Genomic DNA, 13,656 nt, shown 5'->3' with positions numbered 1-13,656 from the left:
CACTTTATGAAAGGAGGACAGTGGGACTGCCACTACAAGAAGTTCTGTACAGAAATAAACGTACAGTAGGAAGTGATGGCACAAAATGTCTGCTAGATGTGCCTCAGCTGAGATGTGTGGTGATAAATAAAATTTATGACATGTAATATGAATTTGACACATCTTTAACAAAATGATTATTTCTGATGTGTATTCCTATGTAAACCATAAGTATGCATTAGTATAAAAAAGGAAAAATTAAAAGAACAGGTAAACTGCACTTCTCACGCAAACCAAAGTAGTACATTTGTATTTTACAGAATAATTTCAAGTAAACATTAAGCTGACTTACCATAATAAGCACATACACCAACACAGGTATGAAGTCATCTGCCGCTGGAACTGAGTGATCATGTGCCAGACGCAATAAATTCATGATAGTCTGCGATGCCCGAACCACACACTGTAATTTATCTCTAGCTGTCTTATATGCATTGATGCAGACTATTTCAGCCTGTGCACTGGGCCATGGGCATTCATACTGATACAGCTGTAGAAAGATTTGACACAATAAATGACAAGATAATTACTGGCACAAGTAAAATAATCTTATTATCAATTATTAATAAATTTATAAAATATAGAAAGTAATTTTGAAGTAAACCATTATTTTTACACAGTAAACTGAAATCAAAGCAGATTACATCTACTGGTTACACTGATGTACCTGATAAGTTTCACACTAAACTTACTACCATGAGATTCAGAGCCTCTGTCCAGGTGTTTTTCCGGAATAACTTTTTTTCTGTGCGTCTGACAAAGATATTACTTAGCCATAGTATACTTTACATCCCTATCTAATTTTTGGCAGCATTCTTTATTACTTACATTAGAAAAAAGTATATTCATAAAAGTAAAATAACCAGAATTATGCAACTTTCGTAATACAGAATACAGTAAAAAATTAGGTAGGGATGTAAGATATCCTATGACAGTGTCATCCTTGTCGGGTACATTGATAAAATTTTATTCTGGAAAAACACTGAGACACTGGCTGTCAATCTCATAGTAGGATTGGTTCATTTAACAACAGGATGGGTCTTAGGCAAAAAGCTCCCTCCTGGTGTTGATCAACTGACTTGATGTAAGGTGTCACTAAGTCCTCTGATTCTATATACATAATGATGGCTATAATACACAATAATATTTAGGTTGTACATTTGCCCTTCTTACAATGTAAATCACCTAATGAAAACTTTTATCAGTTGCCAGACTGAATACAAACAGTAACGCCCATCACTTTTTTGGAGTAAAAAAAATTCTATAAAATCATTCTGCAGCCTACCCCAAAAGACTAGCCTAAAATCTAATCAATACTGTCTGATATAATAATCATACAGAATGGAACATAAATAGATATCCCTTTATACCAACACTGTGACAAATTTTTTAAATTGTGACATTTATCAATAAGTGCTACAATCAAATTAACCACCAAGAGGAAACAAAAATTCTTACTAAACAGTTTTGTTCATATGACATAGCTCTGTGAGGTAAGACAACTTGCACTGCTTGACACTTAAAGCAGAAAGGCAGCACTACTCACCACCCTCCCCACAACCCCGTTTCTAGAGATGAAGCAGAAAATAATAACTTTTAATACTTGTGTCCAATATAACCTCTGAGACCCAATTTTTAGCTTAATTTCTGGGGGCACCATCATACGAGAAGTGCAGAATCATACAGTTTGTGTGTGTGTGTGTGTGTGCATATGTTTGTGTGTACAAGTGTGTGGCATACCTATACTGAACTGTAAAATGCTATGCTATACTGTGTAGTATTACTGATAAAAAAAGATTATAATTCACATATCAAAGTAATAATTTCTGTAAGCTGTGAACTAACATAATACAGTACAGTAAACCCCCCATATTCGTGGGGGATGCGTACCACACCCGCCCACGAATAGCTAAAATCCGCGAATACTTAGAACCCCTAAAAACACTTAGAACTGCCTATTTTGATAGTTCAAACACAAAAAAAACTCTAAACATGTTTATACGGGTATTATCCTACTTATGATGGGGTTAGATTCCAAAAAAACCATCATTTGTTGGAAAAAATGTCTCTTGAATATAGCCTAGCCTACACTAGGATATTCAGTAATGTATACAAATATGGTAGCCTAGCCTACACTATACAGTATACTCTATACATACACGGTTTAGTAATTATTAATATCAGCTAATTCTGGAGGTTCATGCACAGTGACTTAAGATAATTCAATACAAAGAGATATTGAATAACAAACAAAAATTTGCTTAGCCTACACTATGGTATATCGTACACAAATACGGTATCCTAGCCTACATTATATTGTACTCTATATTAACATAATATCGTATTATACAAACATCAACATTACGTATAAGCATCTTTTCCATGGATTTTCTAAAAAGTTATGCTTTCATTCACTGTATCTAATATTTTATATATACTGCTTTTGTATTATAAATTACAATCATAGCGATCAAAGTTTTGGTTTGGAAATCGATTCTGCGGTGAGTTTATTTCGCCATGTTTAACTCAATTCAGAGTGCTTTTCTTGCTTCTAGTTAGCGTAAATGAGATCTCTAGATACTTTATTTATATGGGGCCATTATTTTTCTTTATATGAACTGTTTTTAAGTTGAAATATAACTTAAATACATCTCGTTGTGAAATTAATTTAGCAATTTTTTTTGTTAATAGATAAAGTTGGCCATTTGGGGACATGTTTGTTTTGTGTAAAAAAAAATCAAGATTACATTCGCTATTTTCACTTGATTTCATCATAATACAAGCTTTACGTATTTATTGTTTATCAGCATAAAAATAGCAGTAATATGTGTTCTTTCATGCCCAGTAGTTTTGATTAAGATACTTCCTCTCCAATTTTAATTACAGTCGAGTTTCATCCATGTTGCCATGCACGATAATTTATAGTCATTAGCAGCTTGAACATTGTTTTCTCCGCTTCAGCTACAACTTGCAGCTTAAATTTATTCATACCAAATACAGGTATAATGTAAAAAATATATCAGTCTTATTCTATTTAAATTCATTTGTACTATAACTACTGTAATTGTTTATTACCATACGATGGTTGAAATACAAGCAAAACGGCCGTTGTTATCTGATTCGGTTATGAGGAAAACAACAGTTTCTCGTTCAGTTGTTTATGGCTGTACGTTACTAACAATACTTTTATCATCCTCTTTTACCTTTTTAACTAGAAGATGGGATAAAGAGATGGAGGAAAAGAAGGTGGTCTATTGTAATTTGGCTTCTCTCGCTGCCTGATTGTACGCTGCTGCCTGCGCCCAGGAAATTTCAAAATATTTTCTAAATATTGTCGTATCAGTATTAATTCCTTACCCCATCGAATTATTGTGAGGCAAATTATCGTAACTCGGGCACTACCTGGGTACCTGTGTATTTTGATAGTTTGATCACAAAAAGTGAACTTAGTCATGAAAATTACATGAAAATACAGTAATTAGTGAATATTTCTCAGTGAAAAATATTGCAAATGGGCAAATTTTCAGTGAATAATGAGTATATATTCCATAGAGAAATCTGTGAATAGGTGAGTCTGCGAATCGTTAGACCGCGAATACAGGGGCTTTACTGTATTATGATAAGCTATAACATAACACCTAGTTGCAGTTTATAAGAGAAATAAAGTAATAATGAAAATGAACACTGCAAAAAGATCCACTTTATTAATAATGTACAAACCACTTGTATTTACACTGGAAGTTCCCAACTAAAACTAGCAAACATTACTAACTGGTGAATATTGAAAGATATTTTATTACACATATCTATTTGTATATTACACATATATATTTGTAATGTCTTTATTTGATATTTCAATCACTTTTATGCTATGACATTTGCACACATGTTTTTAAAACACTGTGCAAACAGCTGTGCAGAGAGAGGTCAGCTGACAAAGGCAACCCATGTTTGCAAATTAAAAATCTTCACTAGTTAGTGGTTGTTAATAAACACTTGAGAATCAAAAGCAAAGAAATACAAAATAATAATGAACCACTGATATAAATGTGTTACCTGCTAAAGCTACTATTTTGTTCTGTATAAATACCTCTGCAATTCTGTGCATGTTCTCAATGGGAGGAGGGATAAGGCAGCTAATAACAGATAATGAGAAGAATAAAATAAAAGGAAAAAAAAGAACCCTTCCTAGCAGTTGTTTGCCAACTTTGAGCTAAATTGTGCTCTTCCTGCGAGTATAGGTAACTTTCTGTGCATCTTAAGAGAGAGAGAGAGAGAGAGAGAGGCAATGATTTGTATGAACTGCATTATGCTACAGGAGGTTTTTGGTAACTGTGTCCTCCAAAAATTTCCATTGACATCCCATTTTTCACAGAAACATACTGTGTGAAGAACCTCTACCCACAGGACAAAGCACCACTGCTACGTTAACGAACATGTTTTAAGAGACACAACCATCAGACTAAGTAAAATGCACTTGCCCACAGTGTGTTTTTGGTATGTCAACTCTACGTCATTTTCCACAGATATTTTTTTTTTATGTTTCTGTATGAAGTTTTGCAAGCCATGTTATGTCACATTTGATCAAAATACACCCAGAATACCAATTTTGTTAAATATTCAATAGAAAACAAAAGAGAAGCTCATCAAATATATTCCATTGCTTTGACTACAATCTTTCTTTTGGAGTGTACTACACTGTGTTTTGATCAATTTTAGTTTTAATTAAAAAAGTTTTAATTATTCTAGTCTACAAAATAAAAGTCCAAGCACAGTATATTTCAAATGTTCGAATAAAGACAACATTGCAATATGAACATATGTTTGGTTGGTCCTATACAGTGCTATATACAGTATATGGTACTTTATACAACACCTGTATTGAATAGTAATACCGTAATGTAGCTTGATTTATGATAATTTTGGGTTTCAACATGGTTCTCAGTCCATAACCCTACCATAAATCACAGGATACCTGCAAGTTTATAAATAACTGTATGGCCTCCCATACAGTAATGTTATCCCTGACTCTCAATACTGCAGGCTAATTTCACCACAGATGGCCAGTACTACTTAGCCTGACTCCATATTATTATTATTTACTTGAAAGATGCTATTAATAATGCAAATTTTACTGTAATCTGTATTTTTCTTAGGTTTATAAACCTTAGCTTTCATTAACTATCCCAGCACATCTCACACTTTGGTTGTGTACTTACTAAAAAACAAAAGCCTACTGGGTAGGCCCAGGCCTCACCCTGGCCTCTACTGGCCTATTTCGGCCATCGTAGAGACAAGCCTGATCGCAAAATTATCAATACTATCCAGAGAAGGTAGAATTGGAACAAAGAGAGGTAGTAGAGGTGGGTAAATCCTTTATGAAAGCTACAGTTTGCATAGCTAGGGAAAATACAAATTACTTTAATAAAATTTGCTATTTGTTCCTACCTGGTTATAAACCTTCACTTTCATAACTGGAGCCTCACCCTTTAGGAGGGAAGATGATCTACCTGCTACTGGATTTAACAGTCTCACATCCTTCAAGAGGTGTTCTGTAACTCCACTGTCCACAGGTGTGTGGGTGTGTAATTCAAACATATGAGACTGCCCGTGGTACTCACCTCCATTCCATGGGGTTCCCTCGATGAGGATCCACTGGCCATCTCCTGCTCTGCCCTCATCCTCCTCCTCCAGGGATGTGAAATGCCACTCTCCCCAGGTGGAGCCTCTCCTGTGGGGATCCATAACCCTCTACACCACCTGCCAGGCCATGATCACTGGGCCCAGAGTGAATGTGTCCATGGACCTGCATGCTAGGTCGCTGAGGTACAAGGCCATGGAAGCAGATTGTCTCTTCCACACCCCCACCTTCATCTCCTGGAGGACTGAGTGGTTCTTTTGATAGGTAACCATCAGCCATGTCCTCTGGATGTCATAGGCCTTGACCCTTCCCAGGGGGTGTCTCCCCTTACTGCATGGAGGAGTATGCCCTGGTGATGACCTCCCTGAGCCAGAAGTAGATGGTGTTTTTAACACCTCCTTCCCCATCCTTCCCATCAACAGTCTTTTGCTTGTTGGTCAGTGGGCTGCTGTTCTTTTCACGCAGTGCCTGAAAGCTCTGATGGGGTGCACAAGCATCTCCTGTCTCCACCAAAGAAATCTATTAAGGAAGTTATGGAGACCCTCTCAATCCTCAGATCCGGGACTCCAGGGTCCTATGTCTTCACCAAGAACTCTGTCACAAACTTGAAGGACAAGGTGGTGTCCACCCCTCTAGATGTGAAAAGAAATATCTCTATACTTTTTTGTGTATTTTTCTTATTTGTATTCAAGGATACAGTATAAGTCTTTTGTTTACTTTGGTGATGGTTTGAACTGGAGGCAATGGTTTAATGGTAATAAGGTAGTTTACAAATTTGTTTGTTTACTATTGAGCCTGGATAGCTCTTGAAACTAACTGTATGGCAGTTAAATATCCATCGAGTCTGCCTTGGAGTTTTTTCTGTTCAGGAGTCCAGCTCAATCCACTTCAGAGTTCAGATTCCAGTCCAGAGCGGAGTTTCATCAAACCCATCTAGATTTTCTGGAGATTTGCATATTTTGGGAAGCTTTAGCAGACACAGAGCAGTAAATTCCGCCAAGGCAGAGTGAAGAGGTTTCGAGGGCGGAGGAAGGCGACCCATGAAACATTGGCTTTATCATCTTGCCTTTAATGTACAGTACAGTATTTTGAAGACAACATCTTAAGGAACGTAAGTCAGTTGAGAGTTTTTATGCAAGCTCAATATGACTGCTCTGTTCTTTTGTTTGATTTGTGCATATTACGGCTTAAATCATGGTCGCCAACACATCGATAAAAACTAAAGTAAAGGACTCAATCACTATAATTACCATTTAACTTGTGCCTCTTGTTTACAAACCATTAGTATTTAATTTTATCAAAGAAATTTTCCTACATAACTGACATTTATTCTTTACACATAGTTACTACTTTACATTTACGAAATTGACGTAATTACATGAAGCTAGTTCTCTGTTAAGGCTTGCTGAATTTCTTGCTGTTTAACATTATATTTAATATTAAATTATTTTCCCATGATAAATTTGTTATTTCAATTGCTATATTCTTAATTGTAGGTCCTTTATGTATGGTGAAGTGAATTTTGGTGGAGAGGAAGTGGTGCATGCACTCTGAGATACCCCTCAGGGTGATTTCCTCTCAGGGCAGAGAAATGGCACTCAACAGTTCTTGTCATTTTAACTTATTAAATTCAATAGTTATCTGTGTCTTTGGATTTACATCCTCACCGTGATTTGCTATTTTTTCTCCATAGGATGGGAGGCTTTGTAGGGCAGGCAGTGAAGTTCCCCTACTCTTTTGGTTAAAGCTTGGGCCAGAAGGAAAACCATCTCCAGCATTAGGTCTCTGTCTCTGGCCGTCTTCAAGGGTTCATAAGGAGGCCCTCCAAGACTTGCTAGAACCCATGTCACTTCCCACTTGGGGGTTCTGATTTCCCTAGAGGGCCTGCTTGTGTCAGGTAGTGCCTGATGGCTCTGATGGGGCACAAAAGCACCTCCCTGTCTCCACCAACAAAATCTCTTAAGGAAGGTATGGAGAACCTCTCAAACCCCAGATCCAGGACTCCATGGCTGTGTGTCCTCACCACAAACTCTGGCATGAACTCAAAGGACAAGGCAGTCCACCCCTCTGCATGGGAGACCCTGTAGGGCAGGCTGTGGAGTTCCCTACTCTCTTGGTTAAGGCTAGGGCCAGAGGGAAGACCATCTTCAACATTAGGTCTCTGTTTCTTGCCTTATTTCATAAAAAGGACTTCCAAGACATTCTAAGGCCCATGTCACATCCCACTTGGGGGCTCTGACTCCCCTAGGGGCCTTCTTGTTCAAATCCCTTCATAAAAGCTGACAGCTCCCAGAAGGCCGACAGGTCTATCCCTCTTGGCCTGAACACTTGTGACAGGGCTGCTCTATATCCCTTCCCCACTGCTACTTAGATGTCCTTCTCCTACTGGAGGTAAACTAGGATGTCTGCCACCTTTTGTATATATACACTGACATTTTTCGTAATTACTCTGTAATAAATAATGCTGGAAAAAAGTGAAAACTGCATTTTCTTGTAGGTCCAATGTCTGCCCACGCAATGGTGCAGTCCTCGTGTTCTTCGGATGACTCTTTTTTTTTTTTTTTTGGTGAATTTCCCCCGAAAATAACTTACGCAGAAATCGCGTTATCGGAGCACCAGAGGGTTAATAATTTTATTGCAATATATCATTATACACATAATTAAAAAAAATTAGGTTATAGTTCAAGGAACATGTGTATGCAATGCAATGAATGATTGCTCATTCATAAGTAATTATAAACTAACATTCCAGTTACCAGTACCTTAGACTAAAGAGAGGGATGGAGCAGGAAAAATACAACTAGCTTATATGTTTTAGCAACTTACAATATTTTCATGCAACAACATGTAAACAGTTGCAAAAAATGCTACTGATTCACTTTCTTAATACTGCCATCACTGCAATTTATAATTCCATCCAATAAATAAGAAAGGCATTTTTTCTTGAACATTCCTTCAATTCTATGAATCACTCAGAACTATCCTTGCTCAAAACAACATACATATGCCTTTCTAAAGATAAAAATAAGCATCCTTGTAAATTGTATATGAGGAATAGTAAAAAAAAAAAAAGATAAAATATTAAATTGATTGTGCTCTATAATAAAAAAATTTAAGCCATCCATAATATACATGTTTATACAGAAAGCTAACACCTTACCTTTGGTATTCTAAGATCTTTATGTGCTGGTGTGACCACAGCAGACAGCTTCTTCATGTGTTCATGGAGAACCCTGAAGTAAAACATTTAACATTAACTAGAGAGTATTTTGAAGACTACTCTATTAGTGACATGAAAACCTATTATCACTTTCATCACAAGACTATACTCTTTTAGTGACATGAAAACCTATTACCACTTTCATCAAAGTTATACACACACACACACACAGAGAGAGAGAGAGAGAGAGAGAGAGAGAGAGAGAGAGAGAGAGAGAGAGAGAGAGAGAGAGAGAGAGAGAGAGAGAGAGAGAATAAATATTTACAATGGTTGCCAATTCTTCATGTCCCTCTATTAACTAAAAAATTAATTTTATGAATAGTATGCTACTTATATTATTATTTGGAATTATTAATAATTTCTGTTATGTGCATGTCCACTTCCATCTAAAGACATTCTTAAGCTTCTGCACTTATTAATTATTGTTATGATAAATGTGGGTTAGCTATGTAAATTTTGTAAGACAACAGTTAAATAATGAAAAAAAGCACAAGAAAAATTCACAAACAGCTGGGAGTCATGTTCAGAGTTTGGCATACCTTAAAAAATGGAAGAACACAGGGTGCACAAATGAATCAAATTCCAATACCAGTAACAAAATTGCCGAGATAAATACTTGTACACTTTCAACACAATTTGCAGCAAACTTAGTTTTTAACGTTTACTATTTTCATCCAAAATGCCTCATATCTTTTATTTTGTACAGAATGCTTGTATAATGTAAACATCAGATAGAAGTTGCATTCATCTTAAATAACTTTTACCTTATATGAATAACTATCATTATTTTGCCTGCTGTTATGATGAAAAACAAAATGTATGTGACAGGTGACAAACATTTTTGTATTATAAATATGATAATTCAGTCAACATTAATTAAATCAGTACAAGTTTTTTAATCTTAAATAAAAATAAATGCAACCCTTAAAAGCACTTGACATGAAAAAATATTTTGAAAAACATTTCATGCATAAATGTAAAGTTTTAAATACTGACTGGTCTCTTGATACATCGCCATCTCCATTAGGGTACAAGGCATGAATGTAGATGTGTGACATAATAACCCTCTCCAGAGCTAACTGGGCTGCTTCAAGCTGCTCATTTGTACTACCTGGAACAATACAATAATCCCCAGTTAGCATATCTGAACAGGCAGAGTGGCACCCAATACCATCACTCATAGTCTTAATAACTCTCTACCCGTTTTTTATGACAGCTGAACAAGTGTCTAAATTTGCCTTGCAATGTACAGATAAATAATGGTGGTAGAAAACCTGTGTTCTGATATATCAACAGGAATGCATTTTAAATAAATGATGAACAAGGAGCTCTATAAATGTGGATGAAGAAAAAGTGACAACACTGTCAAAACAGCCATCTTGAGTTCAAATTTTCTTCTTTACCAACTACCTCTGATAATGTTAAAAGTCCACTCCACCACTGCTATATACAATAGAAGGGAATAAAGAAGTAAAGAGGAAGAGCTTGAAGAGAAGAAAAAGTGACTATTTAGAAGATTGATTGATTGATTGATTGGCGCCAAAAAAAAAATTGTCAACAATCATGAAAAATGTGGATAAAAAAAAGCATGAACAAAACAGAGGTCTAGTCCCTGCAACAAAAATTTCAGCTACCTGGTGTCAACACCACAAAAGTCATCGACGCCAACATAGATTAATATGCAGTCAATAAAATCATATACAGTCAAACTTCTTAAATCTGAGAACCTTGGGACCAGGCCACTGCCAGACCACAGAAAATCCAGGAATACAGAATACACCACTAAAAAATGAAGTCCCTATGTAAACAGTCTTGCAGGCTAACTCCACATACAAATAGCCTACTTGCTGACACCACTTTTTATTAATTTATTACTAATATATTTTCACTTTATCATTTTATAACTTCATACAATATAATTTTCCTTAAAATAATGTACTTTAGTTAACAGGTTTAGCCTACATTCCCGAGTTTGCCTAACCATAAGTTAACTGCTTGAACTTTTCTCAGAATCTGCAGAATATTATTGGTGACTTTCAGCTCATAAATTTACTAAATTCATAATTATTGCTTTGTTTCTTCATCCTTTATTTTGATTGTAGAGGGTAATGAAATGACAAAATTAAAGAATGAATTTCAGCAATCACTCAGTGCATTCGCTGTCAAAAAGTAAACAGAGCACATTGCCATCTACTGAGGAAAATGAACACTAAACATTCGCTAACTAAAGGGGAAGGATAGAAACATTTTCTAGCATAGATGAAGATTTATCCTTTTGCTTCTTACCTCTATCATCATCTGATCTCTTGGGTGGCATATCAAATGGGTAAATATAAAGCTATATAAAAAAATGAGGTCTTTCAAGCACTCTAGAGTAAGGAATTTGTGCATAGCCAAATGTCTCATTGTTTTGATTAAAAGTTTCAACTTGGTAGAGCCCTCTCAAGTGGAATCTTTAAAAAAAATATTTATGCATTTAAATTTAATATCGAAAACATATCTGACTTCACACATTTTCATTACAAACAATTATTTTCATAAAAACAAAAGAGATGTGGCATAATTTTTGCTGTTGGGAAGCGACTGATTCAAAACTGAGCAGAACCACGGGATTTCCTAGACCACAGAATGCCAGTTTTAAGAGGTCTGACTGTACTAAAAAATTAAACAAAGTTAAAAACACAAAAACAATTAAAAAGTAGTTTATAAAAAGACCTGTTTCCTTACTAAATTTAAAGGTGCCACTGGCACCACATTCCACTTCCCCTCCAAGGATTGCTGCAAGGATGAACCTGTCATCCTCACCACAATCCTCAGAAAGGTATTGATTTATGAAATCACCAAGACTGGGGTATTCAACCAGTAAATAATTCACAGTCGAGGGCACCAATAAGGCTGGACATCACCCGTCATCAAGAAACTGTGCGTTAGATGGGTGTGTCCAATCCACACATAAAGCTCTCTCCCATCTTCGAGGCATGTTGGCATCTTTCCAAGGGGTAGTCTCAATAGAAATCCAAATTCTTTGTATGGTACAATACATGTTAGGATGTCTTGGTGATCTTACATTTAATCCATTAGTTTTTCTGCATTTTTCCATATTTCATGAACTGAACTATTGAGTTTTATACTGTAATTAAAATATATAATTTCCTTGGAATTATTTCTCCTTTAGTCATTTCCTTAAATTTTTCTGACTGTATACTAGTTTCAATGTTTTGATGCAGATTATTAAACTAATTTTTTAAATTCTGGCATATTAAGATGATGAGATTTCAGGAAATTTCAAGTTTTTTTATACAGTCTAATTTATGGATGATTCTACAGTCACTCCAGAAAATCTTAGAACTCACACACCCTTATATATGGCTTCAAAGAATGTTTTTTAAAACTGGTACCAGTGAACATTGTTCTTCCATCAATCTTAAGTCTGGCAGTGCTCTGCGTATCTAAGAGAGACTCTAACCTCACCAGGCCAAGTGAGTGTTCAGTAAACTTTGGGAGAAGAGTCTTCCTCATTCTGCTTTGGGATTCTGGATGCAAATTCCACACTTCTGCACACCTGCAGATCCATTGTGCCTGTAAAACCACTATCCACTGTAATGAGGACACAGATAGTGAACATACTTTTGGCTTGTCAGTATTAGTTTTTTGTTTGTTCTTTGGTGATAAAGCAATCAACACACCATTTATTAGACATCTTTTTACCATACACTGCAATGTCCATCTCTTTAGTTTTTTTTGTGGTTTGTAAACTCCTTAGATGGAAGGGGATTAAGGACTTCATATATATTTTGGTCAATATTTTTTTGTTCTGAATTTTCTGTTTATTTATTGCCTACACTTTTACATTTTCTATGCAAATTCTTTGATAGCTTATAATAAGCCATTACTTTTAATTGTAATTTTCCTTCTTAATGGGTATTCCTGCTCTTATCTTGTAACATCTTTAGCTTGGTACTGTATCTATGGAAAAAACATTCTTCTCTTTTAGCATGATGGTCTTGGCTATTGTTAACACAATATGGTGATCTTTGTTTTGTTGCATTGCATGATCACTAGATCAGCAGTTTGCACATATGCTGTTCTTACATTTTTTTTTATGCCCATATTTACTATAATTTTTGCACTGAAGATTTAGTTGTAAATGGTCTCAGCCTCTGTTCTGGCCTAAAGTTTTAAATTTCAGGGAAAGATTGTCCACTGAATTTAATCCTTACCACTTTTAATAATTCTTTGTTTTTTTATGGATGTTGTAAATTTCATAGTCTTTAACATTATTATGTCTTCTCTGAAGAGTACAATATGCTCGTTTTATTAATCAGCAAGATACTGTATAACAGTATCTTGCACACTATTCACTGAGCCCTTAAATAACAAAAAGAATCATACCCAACACACTGACCGCAATAAAATATCAGAACATTTGTTACAACACTAAGTTGCAGTTAATGATCAAAGAGGAGGAGTTCGAGCTCAAATGAAGAAAAATTATTGACTGAGAAAGGGAGTGGAGCTGATTTTCAATTACATGACTCTATGATCTTGTCTTCCACCAAAAAAGTGCAATTTTTGCAATGAGCAAATAAAGTACCCTGGAACCCCTCATTGCTATCCAACCAATCACACATATCTGAATTCATTATCCTCTTTTCATCAGCATTTGAAAGCACACTGCCAAAGATCTTAGCCTTAACTCCAATAAAATTGAGAATGTCACCTTCCTTATCTTTAAGCAAAAGATTCCAGGCACTGC

At 35.6% G+C, this 13,656-nt stretch overlaps 1 protein-coding gene across 2 annotated transcripts in view; it reads right to left on the bottom strand.

The window, feature by feature from the left end:
- Positions 1-13,656, bottom strand: part of Gapvd1 (GTPase activating protein and VPS9 domains 1) — a 168,871-nt gene that overhangs the window by 23,643 nt on the left and 131,572 nt on the right. For both annotated transcript variants that reach the window (XM_067102135.1, XM_067102136.1), the window contains exons 19-21: positions 9,897-10,011; positions 8,841-8,913; positions 332-529 (exon numbers count right to left, since the gene is read on the bottom strand). In XM_067102135.1, the coding sequence (XP_066958236.1) occupies positions 332-529; positions 8,841-8,913; positions 9,897-10,011 (386 nt within the window). The remainder of the gene's footprint in view (positions 1-331; positions 530-8,840; positions 8,914-9,896; positions 10,012-13,656) is intronic.

This window comes from Macrobrachium rosenbergii, chromosome 59 (assembly GCF_040412425.1).
Source record: "Macrobrachium rosenbergii isolate ZJJX-2024 chromosome 59, ASM4041242v1, whole genome shotgun sequence".
Lineage (NCBI taxonomy): Eukaryota > Metazoa > Arthropoda > Malacostraca > Decapoda > Palaemonidae > Macrobrachium > Macrobrachium rosenbergii.
This window is presented reverse-complemented; position numbering and strand designations above follow the sequence as displayed.